At 43.0% G+C, this 23,404-nt stretch overlaps 1 protein-coding gene across 1 annotated transcript in view; it reads right to left on the bottom strand.

Annotated features, from left to right (window-relative positions):
- Window positions 1-23,404, bottom strand: part of CMYA5 (cardiomyopathy associated 5) — a 165,266-nt gene that overhangs the window by 85,275 nt on the left and 56,587 nt on the right. Inside the window, 3 exon segments of the mRNA XM_029575603.1 lie at window positions 2,029-2,051; window positions 8,944-9,177; window positions 13,067-13,162. Of these exon segments, the coding sequence (XP_029431463.1) occupies window positions 2,029-2,051; window positions 8,944-9,177; window positions 13,067-13,162 (353 nt within the window).

Genomic DNA, 23,404 nt, shown 5'->3' with positions numbered 1-23,404 from the left:
CGTTGGAGCAGAAGCAACTTGCGTGCACCGGTCGACTGCTGGCTCACGCTTCCCCAGCACGGTGGCAAATGGCCACTGTATGGCCGCCTCCAGCCCCGCCCCCCGGACCGCCCCTTTCCTTTGGCCCGGCACTTCTACGCCCGTGGCCAGGCCCCTTTGAAAATGTGCATGGTGCGCGCAAGGCCCAGTCACGCACGTAACCCCTGTTTTTTATGCGCGTGGCCCATTTAAAATTTACCCAACAATATATTGTATGGATGAATATAATATTCATATTAATTCTCTGAAAATTTTATCCCACAAGTTTATCAATTTGAGGGCATTTGCAAAGCATGTGTGTAATAGAACCTGTGGGATAAAATTTTAAAAATCTCTCTTTGTACTGATGACAAGCCATTGCTGGCATCCCCTGTTTAAGAATTGGAAATGCAACCCATGTGCATACTATAGCTGCTCCCCCACCACCACCACCAGTCTAAACCTGCTTTTGGGAACTCCTCCTTTCAATGTGGCTCACAGTCCCCATGTTATTGGTCACACCAAGGGCAGGCAATTCTCAGATAACCAGTTTCTACAGGTAAAATGCTTTTTACGCACAGAAATGTTTTGAAAATTGCCCTCTGCAAGACTATTGATGCATTTTCCTGGCATAAGGACATTTCTTCTGATTTAAGATTTATATTGCTACAACAGAAAATAAATATTCAGGTCCTATTGATCTGCCCTGAAAATAAGTAAATAAATTATTTATATATATACCTCTATTGTATGAGAGTCTTGTGTATAGCAAGGCTACAAAACTAATACTATATATATATATATATATATATATAGTATTAGTTTTGTAGCCTTGCTATACACAAGACTCTCATACAATAGAGACGGAGATGACTTGTATTTACAAAAACTTCATCATAAAGTGTACCAGGATACCTGTAAAATAATAAAACTAAAATACTTAAATATAGATTATGGGAAGAGAAAGCCAATTTGTAATCCTCTGAGACGATTTATTAGGTGAGCTGTGACTGTTCCCCTACTGTTTCATTATCCATGTGCTCAGCAAAACACATTGTAAAGCACAATTCTCATTGGCGAAAGCTCTCTGTGAGCTCCCAGGTTAGGGCTTCAGGAATAACAAAGTTAATTACAGCTTCAAAGTAATTTTAATCCAGATGATAAAAGGCCGTACTGTGCATACTTTACCATGGGCTTTTTAAGAATGAAAGTTGTACAGAATGGATATAATCTGCCGGGAAATGTTAATGGTAAAATCTAAATAAATCTTTCCTAGTACAGGAGAGAAGATTATGGCATTTGATGTTAAATGAAGTACACATTTCTGACTGAATTTAAATCTAGAATAAGAATATTTTCATGGATAAATATAAATATGGATTGTCACTATCTCCGTTTAAGTTTTCTTTTAACAATTTGTTATCACTCTGAAATTTTTCAGCAGCTCCCAAGAGACTAATTACAAGCCACTTCTGAATGCCAGAAAATGACCGTCATTTGCTTAATAAAGTGTGATTGTCTTGAGGAAGAGCTTCAGGTGACACACCTGTGTTATTTTCATTAGGGTACATCTAAAAAAAAAATAAAGAATGAGCAATGTTTTTAATGACCAGACCTAAGCCTCAGTAATACTTCTATTCAACTGTAGAAACTATGATTGGGGGAAAAAGCAATTAAATATATGAGATGGTATAGTAGAATATACAATATTAGTTCCTGTGGTGCTGTTTTCCACATCACCAGCTTTCATTGGCCTGTCAGAGCTTTATGTGTTGTGAGATGTCAGACATAATGCAAGACCGCAGAACCAAAAGCGCTAATATTACATTAAACACGGTATTTTGTTTTAGTGATTTATTTAAAAAATGTCACCATCATGACAGATACTTGCTTTATTGTTTTAATCTAGATGCATTTATGTTGGTGGCACACGTTCAAATCTGCAAAGAAGCATCCAATCATGCTGCTCCCAATACTCACTACCAAGAAGCAAAACCGCAAATTCTATACCTTGCATTCATTTCTTTAAACGACTACAGGAGAGAAAAAAAAAGAGAATAATATGAGAAATGCAATGAGACGTCAAAGTCGTACGCGGTCAAGCAACTGGAAAGAAATAATATCTGCAAAAACATCAAGGAAAAGTGCCCTTTGTTAAAATATATTATAAAAAAGATAAAAACAATGTCAAAGGAAATTGCAAATGAAAATATCAGGACGCATCACAGTGGCCGCATACAGTCCTTGCAAAGAATGACTGCAGTATACACGGCTACATTTGGGGATCCAAGTTTTACGGCCTGATTCTTTTTCTGATGCAACCCAAGAACTATGGCATACATACAATTCTGCTGGATAACTGTATCCTTTCCTCCATGCCCCCCCATACAAGAAATATCCTATGCAAAAATCTGTCAGATGAACGGACCCTTCCCCTCCTGTCCCTGCCCCAGTAAAAGTAGCACAACCTGCACAGAGCTTGACTTTAGCTCGTTAGAACAGACTGCATGAGGAGAGACAGAAAGAGAGGAAAAGTCACAGCGAAAAGCGGGAAAGAAGGAGGAAAGCCGTGAAAAAGTAACTTGAAAGAAAAGGGATGGAGAAAGAATGATAGAAAGAAAAGACAAGGGAGGAGAGAGAATAACTCAAGAAAATTAACTTAAAATGAAAAGGAATGGGGACCCTCAGAAGCTCAGGGACACAGCGCTGTGGAAAAGCAGACTCTGGTCCGAGTGGGCTGTCCACTGGGGGCAGCTGGCATTGGGCACACTACGGACAATCGGACATGGAGGGAGGGAGGGCAACTGCTGCTACTGCTGTGCCTGCCCCTACCACCCATAAAGAGTGAAGACATTTTTCAAGTCCTTGGGGCTGACAAGGGTTCCTGGTACCATGCAGGCATATCATCTGGGGTGGCGTATTCCAAGAGAAAAAGGGAGAAGAAATGTTATAGGAAAATATAATGGAGTGAATTTTCAGAATGCAGAATAAAACGGAAAACATCATATAAGAAGGCTGCGATCTGCTGTGAACATTTATGCAAATAAATAAATAAATTAATAGATATTGCCTCTGTATCGAGCCGTGGTGCGATTGCACCTTGCGTACCGTGTGCAGCTCTGGTTGCCCCATCTCAAAAAAAAAAGACATAGCAGAACTAGAAAAGTTGCAGAGGAGGGCAATACAAATTATAAAGAGGGTAGAACATCTCGCCTATGATGCAGGGAAAATACCACAGCTTAGTAAATGACCCCCAAAGTGAAGGGTGAAGTGATTTGCCCAAGGCCACAAGGAGCAACAGTGGGAGAAGCAGGATTTGAACCCTGGGCTTCCCTGGTTTTTAGCTTGCTGTTCTAGCAACTAAGTACTCCTCCACTCTTGCGTGCCCATAAGCACTCCTGCCTGTCCACAAACAGCAAACTACTTCTGCTTCACCAATTAAAGTGAATTTTAAAAGCCCGCCATATGCGCCCAAGTTGGGCTGGCATGCGGTGAGCAGATTTTAAAGGCTGCCCAAGTATGTGCATATCTCCCAGTATGCGTACAAATGAAGAAGTGCAATAAAGAGGTGGGGCATGGGCTTGGGCATTCCTAGATTTATTCAGGAAACCAGCATGTAAAATCGTATGCCCATAAGCACGCGCTAGGGTCCCCGTTCGCGTAACTTTACTTCTGCTGTGGATGGCGTGAAAGTTCTAATACAAAAAAATATGGGCTAGATTTTAGTATCTACGCCCGATTTTATAACATGCGCCCACCCGATTTTATAAAATGCACACTTGTGCACCTTGCGCGCGCCGAGCCCTAGGGGAGCCCCGATGGCTTTCCCCATTTCCAAAATCGGAGCGGCCTCCGAGGGAACTTTCCTTCCACTCCCCCCACCTTCCCCTATCTAACCCACCCCCCAGCCCTACCTAAATCCCCCCTACCTTTGTTGTCTTATTTACACCTGCCTCTGGTCCCACCCCTGGACTGGTGCCCCGCCCACACCCCGCCCCCTTTCCGCCCCTTTTTCAAAGCCCCGGGACATACGCGCATCCCGGGGCTTGGGCGCATCGCCGAGCCTATGCAAAATCCAGCCGGATTTACGCGCACAGGCCTTAAAATCTGCCCCTATAGGTATGTCAGCAGGGTTTTAAGGGTTGGGGTTAAGAGGGTAAAAGGAATCAATTTAAATGGAGGGGTTAGGAAGTCCTATCCCTTACCTGGGCGAACTGGGAACAAAGTGGTTTAACTGGTATTGCGCCGGTGTACATTTCTATTAAAGTTCCCCCACTTACATGCTACAGGTGGCATTTGCATGCACATGCGTGTGTCCATATAAAATTGTGTGCACATGTACATGTGTTCAGCCTATTTTATACCATATGCGCATATAAGCACATACGTTATAAAATGGTCACGTTTTTGGATGCGAGCTAGCGTACGAGTGTACATGTGCACCCGCGCAGTTACCATCACTGGCTTACAGAGTCCAAAGAAATGTCGGCACATATTAATGTTGTGTGAGAAATCAGGGAGACACTGAGATGAATGGAAGGAGATTTGAAAGATAATCACGTCAGCAATATTACTGTGTACGTTTTCTGAGTCATATGACCCCCTAATAAATGCATTAGATTTAGAGTCTGAATTAACACTAGACTGTGTGAGAGACAGGTTCATAGATTAATTTGGTCATATAGCTGAAGGAAAAATACAGGTAATTGTGACAAGACAGCTCAGCCTGGTGGAAGGAGTAAAAGAAAGAGAATACTTTTCACTGCCCTCACTGCAGGATGAGATGCTGGTGGATAAATACAATCCAGAAGAGCAAAGATTCCTCACACAACAGGAGGTTAGCCTTGTGGGCAGGCACAGCTCAGAAAAGGTACTGGTGAATTCACTGAGACTACCAAGAGGGTGGATTTTATTTATTTTTATTTTATTTAGCAGTTTTTATATACCGAGGTACAGCAAAAATCGCCTTCACTCCGGTTTACATTTACAACAACCTGTTACATCTAAAGCATTTAACAGTAACTGAAACTGGTTCCGAACAACAACTTAATCCAATCAATATCTACAATACAACGAGGTATATATCCATGCTCAAATCATGTAAGGGGAAAGAATTGATAATGGGTGATAATCGATAAGGTTTCAGTGAGTCAGTGAGATAGTCATTGGAATGATATTGCATGCCCGAAGTGGAAATGCAATAGGAGTGGCCTGTTGTCTTATCCTATGTGATCTTTGAATGTTTGGCTGAATAGCCATGTTTTAAGATCTTTTTTAAAAGATTTAATGTTTTCTTGTGAGCTCAGGTGTTGAGGTAAAGAGTTCCATAATTTCGGGCCAACAATGGAGATGGCTCTGTTTCTTGTGGAGGACAGTTTGGCTAGCGGTAGTGATGGCACATCAAGAAGTAGTTTACTTGTTGACCTAGTTGTACGTAGTGACCTGTGTATATATATGACATTGTCCAGGAATGTGTTGTCTGCTTTAGGAATTGCATTGTGTAGAATTGTAAGAACTTTGAATTCTATTCTTTTTTCTACCGGTAGCCAGTGTAGATTGTTGAGCATGGAGGTGATGTGGTCTGATTTCTTTTTACCAGTTAGGACTCTGGCAGCGGCATTATGTAGTAACTGAAGTGGTTTTAAGGCCATTTTAGGTAGTCCTATCAAGAGTGAGTGGATGGGTGGGTCCCCCTAGGAATGTGGCCCTTTCAGTGATTTGAAATGTTGCGGAAAGGGAGATGCAGGGATCAGGATTCCCAGAGAAATTGCAGATAAAGTATCAGTGATCATATTTCTAGGGAGCTGGCAACCCTTCCAGTCTGCAGGGAGCTCTACCACATTTCTCCCACCCTTCCCCAGCATTTGCCCCTGGGGATGCGGGAGATGGATGAATGATGGGAGTTTGTACTTGGAAAACCTCTCAGGGCCAGTGCTAGGGTATTAGGCACCCTAAGCAAACCTTACAGTCTGGCACTACTCCCCCTGGCTCTGTCCATACACAATTTAAAATGGCTCTGTCCATACACAATTTAAAATTATGCATTTATTTTAAAATGTATTAACCACCACATCCCTGACCCAAAAAAGAGATTTTACATGAAAAAGAAAATTCAAAGTACAATCTTCTGAACTAAAAATATCACTTACAATAAACATATATTATATTTACATGCACTGATGTATGCCAAACAGAAAACCCTGCAAAAAAGACACTCGGAGCCCTTATGATATTAGGTCTTCTGTACAGTATGTTGATTAAGGGCTTGGTTCTCAGAATGCCATGAGCAAACATATTTACAATTATAAAGCCTTTCACACCCTAACAGTACTAACAGCCAGCATTGAAACAACAACAGCCCTATCTATGAAAAGGCAATGCTGTATATATTACACCTGACCTTAAAACACCAATACCCCTCCTATTGGGAAAACAGAACAAGCCAGGCTGCTATAGATCCTTACACAGAAAGTGCATGCTAGCAAAATACCTCATAAATGCAGAATACAGAAAGACTATCACAAAATAAAGAATAAAGAGATCATAAAGAGAAATGAGCTGGCAAAAACTAAACTGGAAACTGCAGTATGCAGAGTATCAGTGATCATATTTCTAGGGAGCTGGCAACCTTTCCAGTCTGCTGGGCACTGAAGCATCTTTCTCCCACCCTCCCCCAGCAGTGCAACAAATCAAAAACAGAAAATTCACCAGTCCTCATAAAACAAAATAAAGAAATATAAAACACTGATCATAAGAGTAAATCATACTAATAAAAATAATATTTCAAAACAGCCAACGAATAGAATAACATCCAATAATTAAATTCATAGAGCCCCATATTCAAAGCCATTTACCAGATAACTCATAAGTTATCTAGCTCAATGACAAGTTGTTGAACATTGGGTAACTTATCTGGCTAAAATCTAGATAGATTAAAAACAAGACCCTATCCTATCCTATCCTGTTGAATATCTGGGACAGTTTACCTGGCTAATTTTATTCTACTTGCTGGTTTACTGAATATGCCCCCATAAAAAGTTTTAAAATTTCCCAAACATCATTAAAATTTTGAAAATAGCAGCCACATCAAACACCACCCAATAACTAAAGCTAATAAGGAGAAATAGAAATGTCCCTCTTTCCATACCCAAAAGGTTCTCATTTCCAGTCATCGTGAGATTGTCATGGATTTGTGGGGTGGAGGGGAACACACACACTTTCTCCTCTCTCTCTCATATACACTCACTCGTTCATTCTCACACATACGCTCTCCTTCCCCTCTCACTCACCCACCCTTCCCATCCCTTTCACTCACATCTCTTTTCCTTTCCTTCCCTCCCCATCCCTTCTCCCTCACTCACTCCCCCCCCCCCCCACTTCCCTTTTGTTCATTCACACCCTCTTCCTTTCCCTCCCATTTGACTTACACCCCCTCACCAGGTCTTCTTCTTCCTCCTGCCAGGAGGGTGCACAAACCCTGCCAGCAGGTCAGCATCCTGTGCTGCTGCCGCATGGGTCGTCTTCCTGCTGGTGAGGTGTGGGATCCCTGCCAGCACAGCATCACGGGACGTTGCCCATGCTGCTCTTCTTGCTGGCGGGGAGTGAGAACTCCTCCAGCACCTCATCCAGCGTGTCACTGCTATGTGGGCATTCTGCCAGCAGGAAGCGAGAACCCCGCCGGCTTTTCATCACGCACTGCATCTCTTGGATGCAAGACTGAAAAGGCCGATGCAGGGGTATTTGGGGGTTACTTGCTGCCGTCCCAAAGCTTTGCCAACTTAGGCAGCCGGTTCACCTTCCCCAATTACAGAACTGCTCCTGTCCACTGATAATTACTCCAGGTACACCAAAATTTACCTCTTGAAACACAAGAATGAAACACTGGAGAAACTGCTGGCCATGGCAGTTCTCTTAGCATAAGTATTTGAAAGCGACAGAAATTTTATTTGCAGAGTTTATGGATTCTTTTTATTTGCTCCTGAGACAGCAGATCTCTCACATGTCTGTCTGGCAACAAATTCCCTACGGTCCCCCTCAAATTCTATGGAATGCTAAGAGTTCTGTGGAATTCTTTAGTATTTCATGAAATTTCTAATTATGTCTATGGCAGGGGAGGCCAGCTTGGGTCCTCAAGTGCCACAAACAGGCCTGGGTTTTCAGGATACCCACAATGAATATGCATGAGATAGGTTTACATACAAATCTCTCTCATGCATATTCATTGTGGATATCCTGAAAATCCAGCCCATTTGTGGCTCTTGAGGACCAGAGTTGGCCACTCCTGGTCTAAGGTAAAAATTCAGTTAATTTTGTGGAAGTTGCAGACTTCCTTGCAAATTTAAACCTGCAAGTTTCACACCTTTACTAGAATAGAAAAGGGAAACTGTAAGATTAGAGGAACATAGGAAAGAGAGAGAGAGGGAAAAGAAAAAAAGTTAGGAAGTCAAAAGACTTAGAAGGAGAAAACAAGAATTAGAAAGATAGATTGAAAAAGAGAGATCAAGAAATGAATAGAGAGAAAAGACAGAGAAAGGAGGAAGCAAGAAAATGGAAAAAAAAAAAAAAAAGAACCAGAGCAGTAAATCAATCTGTGAGAAGTTAAAGAACTAAGTTTAGTTTAGTTTAATATAGAACTTTTCATAACATCAAAGGAAAAGTAAGAAGCAACAATAAAAGAAAAGATTGTAGGGGAATGCTTATTTCAACTAGTATTAATATAAGGAACGCATTTATAAAGTGCACATAAACAGGAAGGCTAACAGCTGATCCGGTCCTTCCATGAGTGATTTGGCCTCTAGTCAGGTACAGCTGGGTCTCAGTGAACCAGGAGTTATATTAGCATCCTGGCGTGGCACCAACAACTAGAAAGCTCTGATGTGTAATACCAGCAAGCATTTTAAAAACAGAATTTGAATTTATACTTACACTTAGCAAAATAACAATATCAAGCTCCTCTGTGTCTTTTCCAATCTTTTCCAAGATTTCTTTCGCTGTTTCAATACGCTGCTGAAAACCCGCCATCAGCTCATACAGGTATTCCAGTTTCATCTTCTTTACTTCCTCAAAACTCTGCGACTTTTCTGTGTGCTGGGCTACCACCTTCTGAACCATTTCCTTGTTCTTTTCTTCTAGAAGCTGCTCAATTTTTGCGCAGTTTTCCTGGAAAATTATGTACATATAAAAATCCAAATACTTTGCAGTGGTAAAATCACTCCAGTTATTTAGTGTGCAGTGTTAAACACTTGCTATCAGCTAGGTGTTTTTTTTTAAATATATGTTATTAGAAGAGAAAATGATGCCACTATGCTGAAAAAGCCAAAAGTATAGTATCAGCGTGATGAATCCAGCAATCTCTGTTTAATAGTATCTACAGTAACTTGGGTAATGGGTTATTTTTCCCATCCAGAAATCCATGCATGCAGCAACACAGCATTGGTCAGTGTGGATCCTCGTTGCCCCAAACATCTCTGGTTTTCAGGATATCCGCAATGAATATTTAGAAGATGTATTTGCACATGGGCCTATCTACTAAATTTCACTACATTTAATGTGCATTAAACAAAGTACTATCTACTAAGTTCCCAATGCAAGGCTCTTACAGAGGCAAAGTAAAGCTTACTGTGACTGAATATGCTAGTAACAGGCTAATGCCCTCATTAGATATTACTGTGTATTTAATAATCTGAGCTAGCTGGAGGTAAATTTGCCAGAGGTATTTTGCCTCCTACAGAGGTGTAGTTAACTGCTAGTGGGTGGGTGAGGGTCTGGGTTGAACACTGTGAATGGTGGTGCGGGAGGAAATGAGGGGCCAGGAATGGGGATTTACATGCATTTGGCAGATGGAGGCTCAGAGGAAAGGTTGCATGGGGTATACTTTTAGCATGCATTCTTTTCTGTAGGAGATGCCTAGAATGTAATAGTAACCAACCAAATCGTGATTATTGCAGCATTTACTCCAAGATTGTCTGCATGAATCTCATAATAAGGATGCTTTGTTCCAAGGGAACCTTAGTGGTTGATATTCAAAGGCTTTGTTTGGGTAACATTTGGGCTGACATGACAAAAGCCTAGGTTTGTAAATTTCTCCCTGCTCTCCCGATAACGTTTTTTCGGGTAACTCGTTAGCTGCCCAAAATGTATCCGTGTAAAATGAGGCGACGATGGAGGCGTTCCGGGGCCAGGGTTAAATTTTAGCCTGCGAGTGCCGGAAAATCACCTCTTCTACAGTTACCAGGATAAGTTCAGCTGGGTAATTTCAGTGGAGTATATTCAACGGCAGACTTATCCAGATAAGCACCACGGAATATCTGGGTAAAATCAAGTGGCTCACTTTCCCGCTCACGGGCCTGCTGAATATCTACTTCTAAATATTTACAGTGACCTGCATGTGTTTACAATGCCTCCCTTCCACACAAATTTCTGTTTCTCTCTTCTTTGGCTCATTATGATTTATCTTTATAACATTAAGGGGTAGATTTTAAAAGAATGCGCGCGCGTCCATGTGCACGCGCTACCCGGTGCGCATACATGGACGCCTGATTTTATAACATGGCCGCTGTGCTGGGGGCCTGTAGCCCCACCCCTCCCCTTTCCTGAAGCCCCAGGACTTACACGCTTCCCAAGGCTTTACGTGCATGGCCGGGCTTTTGAAAATAGGAACGTGGGCCTTTTAAATTCTGGCCCTAAAGACTTTAATATCACTTTAGATCTTAGTAGGCTCTTCCTCTAAATTTTGTGATGTACCACTATCATCATGACTCCTTGCTGTTCATGGGCTTCTGTGAAGCTAAGCAAATACAAAATTTTAGTACTTGAAATAGCTAATTTGATTATTGTCAGGGTTTCTGATATTTGGAATTTATAAACTGTAAAACTTAGTTATTTCCCAGTTAACTACCAGTTCATTGAGAGTAATGAAAATCAGTGTTGATCTGTGTTTTTATGACATGGTCACTATTGCTGCCTGCTTTTCTCAGTTAATTAAATTACCATACTAATCCATTTCAATAAAAGAGGAAGAGACGTAAAAGGAAAAAAAAAGGGGGGAGAAAGAAAGTGGCAGCTAGATAAAGAATGGAAAGCCATTAACTGAGAAAAAAGACAGAGAAAGGGCGGGAGAAACAATGAGAGAAGCACAGAGCAAGCGAGAGAGGGATGCAAGGCAATAACAGAGAGAGAATAAAAATACATCAAAGAAAGGGAGCGAGACAGAAATAGCATCAGGGACAGAGAGACATGCAGCAGAGAATGTGAGCGGTGCACCAGAACTGGCCCAGCAGAGATGATTTTACAGATCTGAGTGGAGAGAGGCTTACAGGGCCCCTGCGAGGTTTCCCGCTGTGTGACTGACAGAGCGCTGTCTGTGAGAACCTCTCAGTCTGGGCTGCTCTGAACTCAGCTCTTTCTGAAAATGACATCAGACAGTGATGCTACCACCAACGCCCCTGCTGTTACCGCATAGAATGAGAGAGAGAGAGAAGCAGCAGGAAGCATTTACAATTTCCTCTCAGCAAATAAACTAACTTAATTCAGCACAATTGGCATGACAATTAACCATTTACTCAAGAAACCCCTGCTCCAGCCCTAGCCCTGCACCAGCTGTTGGCCTAAGATGCCAGTTTTCATTGCAGGGGAGGGGGGGGGGTGATTGGCAAGGGTAGGGGGAAGAATTAGTTAGAATTGGAAATTAGAAGCCCTAACTATTGTTAACCTAACGTTTTCTCACACTCATCAAAACAAATCTGGTTTGCTTTAAATATATGTAAATATCTTTGAATTTTGTTTTGCTTCATAACCCCTACGATTTCAGAACTGTACTACAACTTCTTATCTTCTCCACCTTCGACTATTGCAACTCCTTACTAATTGGAATACCTTTTTCATCCCTCAAACCACTCCAAATACTGCAGAACTCAGCTGCCAGAGTCCTAACTGGAACAAAAGGAAATGAACACATAACACCAATATTGACCTCACTTCACTGGCTCCCTATTACTGCACGTATTGCTTACAAATCAATGACCATAATCCACAAAATCCTAAAAAATGATCAACAAGGTCTTAACACCCTAAACATAATCCCTCAAAATCCTCCAAGAAACCTACGCTCTAATAACTCAGGCTACCTAACCATTCCCCTTATCAAAGATGCACATCTGGCAACCACAAGAGAAAGAGCCTTTTCAATTGCCTCACCTAAACTTTGGAACACCCTACCTAAAGTCCTGAGAACCCAGCACAACCTAAAAACATTCAAAAAAGACCTAAAAACACTAATGTTTCGCAAATTCTACACTGACCCTCAGACATCTGATCATCCCAACTCTCAACTGAACTCTCAGTTGTAAACCTCTTAATACATTCTCTTCACCCTGAACCTGCATACCCTCTTCTTCCAACCTAATAATGCTCTCTGGACTTGATATGTTTATTTCTGATATTGTTCAAATTGTTTTTTCTGTTGCACAACTGCTAAGAAAATGTATAGCGTTCACATTGCTTTTCTGTTACACAACTGCTTAGAAAAATGTATACTTTTGTAAACCGTTGTGATGGCTCTACCGAATGACGGTATATAAAACTCAACAAATAAATAAATAAGTAAATAAATAAAACAAACAAACATATAAGGAGCAGGGATTTCTGATGACAGCGTAACACCACAAAATTCAGAGGAGTCTTCCCTGACCTACAATATTGCTGTGCAGCCCTGCTAAAGAAGGAATATACTTTACACAAATAAACTCTATGGGAGAGGAATTAAAACAAAGCTCGCTTCAAAAGAGAATACTTGGGAGGACAGATTTTCTAAATGTCTAAAGGTCGTCATATTGTTCAGGCTCCTTTTACAGCAAGATGGGGCTGAGAGTACATTTTACAGTTCACTAAATATAATGTTAAGTACAATAACTTGAAGAAACATTCATGGGGCTAGGAGTACAAAAAGGGTTCTCCCCAACTGTCTGTGTCTCGGAAAAGCACACTGAGCACATCTGGCCTCTGCAAACAGCATGCACATGGAAAGGAAGAGAAAAGACTTGATACTTACCTCAACATCGTTAAAAAGAGACTCAATCTCGCTAACAAATTCCTCAGCCTTTAATGAACTTTCTTGTAGCCTTTCTAGAAATTCTTCTAATTGACTCTGAAAATATAATAATTATTCTTAGAAAAACTCATTGCACAAATATTGGACAAAAACAGCGCCGTTGCTAATTTACCATATTTTAAATACAACTGAAGCAATTGATTAAAACAATTTTACACAATTTTAACAAGAAGTGAATAGGCTCTGCCAACAATGTGCAATAAATAATAAAACAATGATCAGGCTCCATACTGAACTGTAGTTATTATGAACAGTGCTACCTGAAAATGGACTGTGGGTCTTATTCAACAATGACTTTTTCCCATTGTGTATCTATAGGATAAAATTATACTGCATAAGACCCTAAGTGGTCCATATTCAGAGGCATTTACCTGGATAACTCAAAGGTTATGCAGCTAAATCCATACTTTTTTATATTTTCCTCACTTATCTGGTTACACTTTAGCCAGATATCTCATTATCTGGCTAAAATTTAGCAGGATAAGACGGCAACTTTCATAGTGGCTCGCAGGCGCACATGCATGCGCATCTGTCAGCCCGCGCCCAGGGACACGGCTATTTCATGACACGTGTGCACATAAGAAAATAGCCTGGCCGCGCACACATGGGCCTGCAATTTTAAGGGGCGGGGGCGCAAATGCCACTTCTACCGCATAAATAGGGGGATTTTAAAAGACCCCCATGCTGACGCCATTGCCAATTTTCCCAGTTTGTTCCCAGTTCACCCAGTTAAGGGATAGGACTTCCAAGCCCCCCCCCCCCAGCTCAATTCCCTTCCTTCCCCTCCCGTTAGCCCCGACCTTTAAAACTCTGGTGATCTGCCTAGAAATTTTTGTTTTATAAGTTAGATGTCATCTATAGCAGAAGTAAAGTTTTGTGGCAGGGACCCCAGTGCGCGTAAATATTTATGCGCTGGCCCAACATATTTCCACATCCCTTAATTTAGGCGCGCATTGAGCTTTTAAAATTCACCTTTAAGTTAGGGGGTTACGGGAGTGTTTCTGGGAGGAGATAGGTTAGCCAGCTAACAGGGTCATTCATCAAAATGCGTTATGACATTAACGCCCACAATAATGCCATAACGCACGTGATAGTTATTGCAGTGTACGGCGCAAATGCAAATTTGGCAAATTTATTCAAAGGGGCGGGATTGGGGAGCGGTTGGAGGGATTAATGAACATGAGGGGCATTATCGCACCGTGCAATAGCATAATGCACACTATTGCATGCTGGAAATAACTAGGGATGTGAATCGTTTTAGGACGATTAAAATTATCGTCCGATAATTTTAATATCGTCTTAAACCGTTATGGAACACAATACAATACAGATTCTAACGATTTATCGTTATAAATCGTTAGAATCGTGAGCCGGCACACTAAAACCCCCTAAAACCCACCCCCGACCCTTTAAATTAAATCCCCCACCCTCCCGAACCCCCCCCCCCAATAACTTAAATAACCTGCGGGTCCAGCGGCGGTCCGGAACGGCAGCGGTCCGGAACGGGCTCCTGCTCCTGAATCTTGTCGTCTTCAGCCGGCGCCATTTTCCAAAATGGCGCCGAAAAATGGCGGCGGCCATAGACGAAAAAGATTGGACGGCAGGAGGTCCTTCCGGACCCCCGCTGGACTTTTGGCAAGTCTCGTGGGGGTCAGGAGGCCCCCCACAAGCTGGCCAAAAGTTCCTGGAGGTCCAGCGGGGGTCAGGGAGCGATTTCCCGCCGCGAATCGTTTTCGTACGGAAAATGGCGCCGGCAGGAGATCGACTGCAGGAGGTCATTCAGCGAGGGTTCCGGCGCCTCGCTGAACGACCTCCTGCAGTCGATCTCCTGCCGGCGCCATTTTCCGTACGAAAACGATTCGCGGCGGGAAATCGCTCCCTGACCCCCGCTGGACCTCCAGGAACTTTTGGCCAGCTTGTGGGGGGCCTCCTGACCCCCACGAGACTTGCCAAAAGTCCAGCGGGGGTCCGGAAGGACCTCCTGCCGTCCAATCTTTTTCGTCTATGGCCGCCGCCATTTTTCGGCGCCATTTTGGAAAATGGCGCCGGCTGAAGACGACAAGATTCAGGAGCAGGAGCCCGTTCCGGACCGCTGCCGTTCCGGACCGCCGCTGGACCCGCAGGTTATTTAAGTTATTTGGGGGGGGGTTCGGGAGGGTGGGGGATTTAATTTAAAGGGTCGGGGGTGGGTTTTAGGGGGTTTTAATGTGCCGGTTTTTCGATTTTTCGATTTTTAACGATTTTTAACGATTTTTCACGATATTTTACCCCCCCAAACGGCAACAATACGATTCCCTCCCCCTCCCAGCCGAAATCGATCGTTAAGACGATCGAGGACACGATTCACATCCCTAGAAATAACTACACCTTTTTTCCTGGTGTTAAGCTATGCAATATGCCCAAAATGGCCATAACGCAATTTGCGATAAATATCACAGATTCTGTTTTGGGTATTTTTGGGAGAAAAGAGGAGAGGGGAGGGGAGGGGAGTAGAGTAGAGTAGAGAGAGCACCTCTGGGGTGGAACACATAGGGGTAGATTTTTAAAAAAAGCGCGTTCGCGTACTTTTGTTGGCGCACCAGGCGCAAACAAAAGTACGCTGGATTTTATAAGATACGCGCGTAGCCGCGCGTATCTTATAAAATCCTGGATTGGCGCACGCAAGGCTGCCGATTTTGGGCAGCCGGCGCGCGCCAAGCCGCGCAGCCTGCCTCCATTCCCCTCTCAGCCTCTCCATTCCTCAGTGAAACCAAATCACTACTCCTCTAACAGCTCCCAGTAACTCTCAGTCTACAACTCCTCCCAAGCACCTTTTATGACTTCCCCCAGATCCCATCCCTTACCTGCCATCACTCAGCCTCTGGGTACACCTGAATCCTGGGAAGTTTCCCCCCCCCCCCCCCAGCTACTTTCCCCAGTACGTTCCCTCTTGTTTTCTCCAACAGTAGGTTCAGGAACCTTGTTGGTGTTGACAAGGGGACTGCAGAAACAAGAAGAGAGGGGATGAGACTAGAGAGCCCACAAAGAAGAAAACAAATGTGTTACCTCTTCATAAGAACACAAGATTTGCCATACTGGGTCAGACCAAGGGGCCATCAAGTCCTGTGTCCAACAGTGGCCAATCCGTTATAAGTACCTGGCAAGTACCCAGTGGCGTAGCGAGGTGTGGGCAGCCGCCCCAGGCGCTGGGTCTAAGGGGGCGCCAAAATGCGTGAGGGATACGCTCTAGGAATCACAAAGCTCCTGTTACGCTCTCCGACCAACTTTTTCCATTCCCACGCGCACTGCCTCGTGGCAGCAGTTTACCATAGCTCGTCGCGCACAACTGGAAGGAACCCCAATTGTTCCCATCGCCGGCACGCGCAGACTGTAGCCGAGAAAAACTGGCCGCGAAGCCTCCCCAACCTCGCTCGCGCATGTCCCCTATTGGCGGCAGTCTCTCATCTGTCTTCGCTGCTGCTGCCCTCTGATTGGCGGAGCCGGCCGGCAGTCAAAGGTGTTTCCCGGGAGACGGCGAGTGGACTTGCTTGGAGTAGACCGCGGCGGGCGGAAGCTCATTCGAGCTTGGTTTCTGTTTTGACTGAGGCGGTGGTGGCGCTGCCTTTCTTTTGGGAGCTTTCCCTGTTAGTCAAACGAGAGGAGTCCAGCAGCGTTGTTGCAGAACTGCACTCCTCTTTGTAGCGGCCAAAAGGAAAGGGGGGTGGTACAGGAAGAAGGTGTGTGGCCGTGGAGGGCCCCTGCAGCACCGTGTACTAAGTGCAGGTCAGACACTGAATGTTGTGTGTTAGCTGCCGGCAGCGGGGAAATCAGTATATCTGTGAACTGAGCTGGACTGGGATCTTGGAGACTTCCACGGTGATCACATGCGCCACTATCGTGTTTCTCTTATCTTTCAGAAGGTCTAATGGAGGCGGGGTGATGCTGCTATCTGACAGGCCAATGTAATAAGACTGCTGATTTTTCTGCATGGATTTTTTTTGTGCGCATCCTGCAAAAACTTGTGGAAGTACGGGATGTAATAACAGCCATGTATGCTAATTAGACACTGTATAAACTCCATGCACGCTGAGCATATGTGCCGAGTCTAAGGGGGCGCCAAAACGCCTGGCTCTGCAGAAAAATAGCACCGATTTCAATGCAAATCATTGATGGAGGGAGGGGGTGCCAAAGAAGTCTCTTGCCCCGGGCGCCAAATTGTCTAGCTACGCCACTGCAAGTACCCAAACATTAAATGAATTGATCCCAAGCTACTAATCCTTATTGATTAATAGCAGTTTATGGATGTCTTTTCCAGGAACTTATCTAAACCGTTTTTAAAACCATCTATAATAGCTTCCTTAACCACATCCTCAGGCAACAAATTCCAGAACTTAACAGTGCATTCAGTGAAAAAGAAATTTCTCTGATTTGTTTTAAATGTGCTACTGGCTAACTTAATGGAGTGACCCCCTAGTCCTTGTATTATCCAAAAGGGTAAATAATCAATTCACATTTACCCATTAAAGTTCTTACATGATTTTGTAGACCTCTATTATATCCCCCCTCAGATGTTTCTTCTCCAAGCTGAACATCCCTAACCTCTTTAGCCTTTCCTCATAGAGGAGCCATTCCATGCCCTTTGGGGTAGATTTTATAAAGTTGCGCACACACGTATTTTTGTTCGCGCACCAGACGCGAACAAGAATACGTGGGATTTCAATAGATACGCACGTAGCTGCGCATATCCATTAAAATCCGGGGTCGGCGCGCGCAAGGCTGCCCAAAATCGGCAGCCTGCACGCGCCGAACCGCGCAGCCTGCCTCTGTTCCCTCCGAGGCCGCTCCGAAATCGAAGCGGCCTCGGAAGGAACTTTCCTTCGGCCTTCCCCCACCTTCCCCTCCCTTCCCCTACCTAACCTACCCCCCCCCCCCGGCCCTATCTACACCCCCCCTACCTTTGTCACGAAAGTTACGCCTGCTCGAGGCAGGAGTGACTTGCGCGTGCTAGGCCGGCTGCTGGCTCGCCATGTTCTGGTCCGGGGGCTGGTCCTGAGGCCGGAACCACGCCCGTGGCCCCACCCCAGATTACGCGCCGGCCGCGCCACGCTCCCCGATGACGTGCCGGTTACGACACCCCCCCCCCCCGGAAAGCCCCGGGACTTGCGCGCGCCGGAAGCCTATGCAAGATAGGCTCGGTGTGCGTGCAGGGGGGGGTTCAGATAGGTTTTTGGGGGTTACACGCGTAACGTACGCACATAACCCTCTGAAAATCTACCCCTTTATCATTTTGGTCGCCCTTCTCTTTACTTTCTCCAGTGCAACTATATCTTTTTTGAGATGCGGCAATCAGAACTGCACACAGTATTCAAGATGTGTTCTCACCATGGAGGGATACAGAGGCATTATGACATCCACCATTTTATTCGCCATTTCCTTCTTAATAATTCCTAACATTCTGTTTGCTTTTTTGACTGCCACAGCACACTGAGCTGACAATTTCAATGTATTAACTACTATGATGCCTAGATCTCTTTCTTGGGTGTTAACTCCTAAAATGGAACTTAAGATTGTTATACAATCTTCCAGTCTTGCAAGGTCCTCCTGCAATTGATCACAATCCGCTTGTGATTTAATTACTCTGAATAATTTTATGTCATCTGCAAATCTGATCACCTCACTCGTCGTACCTCTTTCCAGATCATTTATAAATATATTAAAAAGCACTGGGCCATTTAATCCTACTCTGTTTCCTGTCTTTTAACCAATTTGAAGTCTACCAAAAGACATTGCCGTCTATCTATCTCATGACTTTTTAGTTTTCTTAGAAGCCTCTCATGAGGGACTTTGTCAAAAACCTTCTGAAAATCCATATACACCATATCTACCAGTTCACCTTTATCTACATCTACATGCTTATTCACCCCTTCAAAAAAATATAGCAAATTTGTGAGCAAGACTTCCCTTGGGTAAATCCATGCTAGCTCTTTCCCATTAAATCATGTCTACCTCTATGTTCTGTGATTTTATTCTTTAAAATGGTTTCCACGATTTTTCCCAGCACTGAATTCAGACTTACAGAACTATAGTTTCCTGGATCACCTCTGGAGACTTTTCTTTATAAATTGGGGTTATATTGGCCATCTTCCAGTCTTCAGGTACAATGAATAATTTTAATGATAGCTTACAAATTATTTGTAATAGGTCTAAAATTTCATTTTTTAGTTCTTTCAGAATCTGGGATGTATACTATACAGTCTAGGTGATTTGCTACCTTTCAGTTTGTCAATCTGGCCTACTACATCTTCCAGGTTCACCATGATTTGGGTCAGTTCATCTGAACAGTCTCTTTGAAAAACTTCTCCAGAATGGTATCTCCCTAACATCCTCCTCAGAAAAAAACACAGCAAATAATTAATTTCATCTTTCTGCAATGGCCTTATCTACCCTAATTGCCCCTTTAACCCCTTTATCATCTAAAGATCCAACCGACTCTTTTGCAAGCTTTCTGCTTCAGATATATTTTTTAAAGTTTTTATTATGAGTTTTTGCCTCTAAAGCCAACTTCTTTTCAAATTCTCTTTTAGCCTGTCTTATCAATGTGTGCGTGTGTATGTGAATCTTGTGTCTGAGAGTGTGTGTATGTTAGTCTTTGTGTCCGAGAGGGTGGGTGTGCGAGTCTTTGTGTCTGAGAAGGTGAATGAGTGTGTGTGCAGGTCTTTGTGTCTGAGAAGGTGAATGAATGTGTATGTATGTGTGTATGTGTCTTTGTGTGTGTCTGAGAAAGTGAGTGTGTCTGTGTTTTTGTATATATGTCTGAGAAGATGAGTGTGTGTGTCTTTGAGGGTGTATATGTGAATCTTTGTGTTTTGAGAGACTATGTATGTGAGTTTTGTGTCTGAGAGACTGTGTGTATGTGAGTTTTTGTGTCAGAGTGTGTATGTGTGTCTGAAAGGGTGAATGTGTGTGTGTGTGTGTGTGTGTTTGTGTCTGAGAGGTTGTGTGTGTGAGTCTTTATGTCAGAGAGAGTGAGTGTGTGTATCTGTGAGGCTTAGGATCTGAGTGGGAAGGAAGAAAAAAGCTTGGCCTTTTCTTTCAGGTGTGGGGACATTTCCCTCCCCCCCCCCTTCATAAAAGTAATGGTGGCTCCCGGTCTCAATGAATTCTGGTTTTGTGGCTCTCGATATGTGAAAGGTTGGCCACTCCTGCTATTCTGCATGACCTAGATACTAGGCCACACTCCTTAGTAGATATACCAGTAGGGCCCTACACAATAATAGTTATGTGTGGAAGTGGATCGATACATTGAAGAAAATTTTACTTAGCGCATCCAAGTATCTGGAATTTTCACAATTGAAAGTTTGTGACCTTAAGGAGATGGGGGAGGGGTGGGAGAAGGATATGGAAGAAACAGGCAGGGAGCCATCATAGCATAGAACACGGATGCAACTGATGAAGGAAGTATGCCAAGCACCACTGATAAGGCCACATTTATGGATACTGAAATTCAGCCAGGAAGAAAATGAAAAGATCTTGAAACACATCATTAATATCTACAACATCCTGTTAGGTAAAGGATCCATAAAGAGGTTCTTGGCTGCAAAGAAGCATGCTTGGAAAACGATTGCAGCAGAACTAAGCACTTTAGGAGTGGCACTCTGCACCATAAAGCAAATTGAACATTGCTACCACAATCATAGTAAATTGCCTATGAGATATGATGCTTACCTGGCACAAGTGGAGAAAGTAACAGGACACTGCAGAGGCGATTAAATTAGGGCAGCTGTGCTTTATAAAACACTTTCCTATAAAAACTGTGCTGGAGGTGGTATTTCCTCCCTCATGGAATAAGAGTATGAGATGTAGAGTTAAATGTCGTTTACGGAAGAAGTAATTCACTAGCCCCTTGCTTCTGACCTGACTCCCACTCACTGCATTTTTCTGGCACACAGCAAGGGAGCCCAGGGGTTCCTGTTCTAGATCCAAATTAATGGCAGCTGGAATGTGATACCTTACTGCAATATTATGAGGCATACAGCAGGCAATAGCTTTTTCAGGGAAGCACTGTAAGGCACCACTGGAGTGATCCAAACAACAGAGACATTTTCTTTTAACATTCCAAATGTATGCTCGATTACAGAGTGAGTGGATGAATGGATTTCACACAGTACTGCAAGTAAGGAGGTATGTTCAGGTATGGAGTACCGGCAAGAATATTTTCTGCTAGAACACAGTACTGGAGAGACACAGAGACATGGCTCAGCCCCTCTCCTTTAGTCAGAATTCAGGAAACAGTGGGGATGGGATCATAAAGCGCCTACATTTTTATGAAGGGGGTTAATAAACATGTAGACAAAGGTAAACTGGTAGATGTGGTGTATTTGGATTTTCAGAAGGCGTAGGACAAAGTCCAGCATGAGAGGCTTCTAAGAAAACTAAAAAGTCATGGGATAGGAGGCGATGTCCTTTCGTGGATTGCAAACTGGTTAAAAGACAGGAAACAGAGAGTAGGATTAAATGGTCTGTTTTCACAGTGGAAAACGATAAACAGTGAAGTGCCTCGGGGATCTGTACTAGGAACAGTGCTTTTTAATATATTTATAAATGATTTGGAAAGGGGCACGACGAGTGAGGCGATCAAATTTGTGGATGACACAATATTATGCAGAGTAGTTAAATCTCAAGCGGATTGTGATAAATTGCAGGAGGACCTTGTGAGACTGGGTGTCCAAATTGCAGATGTACAAGTGCAAAGTGATGTTTACAGGGAAAAATAACACCTTCCTTCCACCTTTCTTAATGCATGGAATACATTTGGGCTGTGCTTTTAAACGATGTCCACGCCTCTTGCACAGAATGCACACTCTTTATCTTTGTAGCTGCACATTTCAGGAGGGATTTTTTTTTTTACTATTTTCCTCATATTGTCAAAGTTTCCCTTTTGAAAATTTAGTGTTAGAGCAATGGATTTACTGTTCCTCTTCCCGTCATTAATTCAAATTTGATTAAGTTATGATCATTATTGCCAAGCAGCCCCACCACCGTTACATCTCTCATCAAATCCTGCACTCCACTAAGAATTAGATCTAAAATAGCTCACTCTCTCGTCAGTTCCTGAACCAATTGTTCCAGAAAGCTGTCATTTATTCCATCCCTGAACTTTATCTCTCTAGCATGTCCTGATATTATATTTACCCAGTCAGTACTGGATAATTGAAATCTCCCATTATTACTGCACTACCAATTTGGTTAGCTTCCCTAATTTTTCTTAGCATTTCATAGTCCATCTCAACATTTTGGCCAGGTGGATGATAGTACACTCCTAACACTATACTCTTCCCCAACACACAAAGGATTTCTACCCATAAGATTCAATTGTGTTTAGTCTCTTGCAGGATCCTTAACCTGTTGGACTCTATGCTATCCCAGAAATAAAGTGCCACCTCCCCTGCCAAGTTGCTCCCCCCTATTTTTGCAATATAATGTGTACCCTAGCCAGGCACTATCCCATTGACTATCCTCTTTCTACCATGTCTCTGAGATACCATGGCCTACTAGAGCACTGTGCTCTTCACAAATGGTGTTATTTGAGTTCCTTCCTTTCATCAAATTTTCCTATCTGAAATTTGCAGGTCAACATTTTCTGTAGTGACTCTTTACTTTTGGAACAAATTACTTCAAGATCTAAGAGTTTTGCAGTGCATGGAAACTTTTTTAAAAACAGTAGAAAACCCTTTTTTTTTTTTTTTAACAAGCCTATTAGTATGATATATTGAATTCAATGCCTTTTCTTTAGGTTTACTGTTAGATGCCTTATTTCATGTATTTTAATGATTTAATACTTTTATGTCTCTATTATTTTATGTATTTTAATTGTGTATGTTTTATTGTTAGCTGCCTAGGGCCTTGTGCGTTGGCAGCATATAAATAAATAAATCATAAACCAAAGCATAAACCATGGTGTTTTCCCCTGTCATAGACAGTAAACAAAGTCAGGCTCTGCTATGCTCCCAGTCTCCTGCTGTCTCAGTTTCCTCTCTTTGTCTGTGAGTGGCTCTGGGGGCTGCTATGGTCTCCTCTTTCTTTCCATATGCACTTCTCTGTGTGTGGGTGCCGATCAGGGCTGTTGAAAGATATTAGGCATCCTAAGTGAAACTTACAGCCTTGAGCCTGCCACCCTCACCCCCATCATGGCCCTCTCCACACACAATTAAAAATTATGCATTTATAACAGATTTTACATGAAAAAGAACATTCAAAGTACATTCTTCGGAGGTAAAAATATCACTTAAATTAACATGT

Source organism: Rhinatrema bivittatum, chromosome 1 (assembly GCF_901001135.1).
Source record: "Rhinatrema bivittatum chromosome 1, aRhiBiv1.1, whole genome shotgun sequence".
NCBI lineage: Eukaryota > Metazoa > Chordata > Amphibia > Gymnophiona > Rhinatrematidae > Rhinatrema > Rhinatrema bivittatum.
The sequence above is the reverse complement of the archived record's forward strand: the minus strand, read 5'-3'. Positions and strand labels throughout refer to the sequence as shown.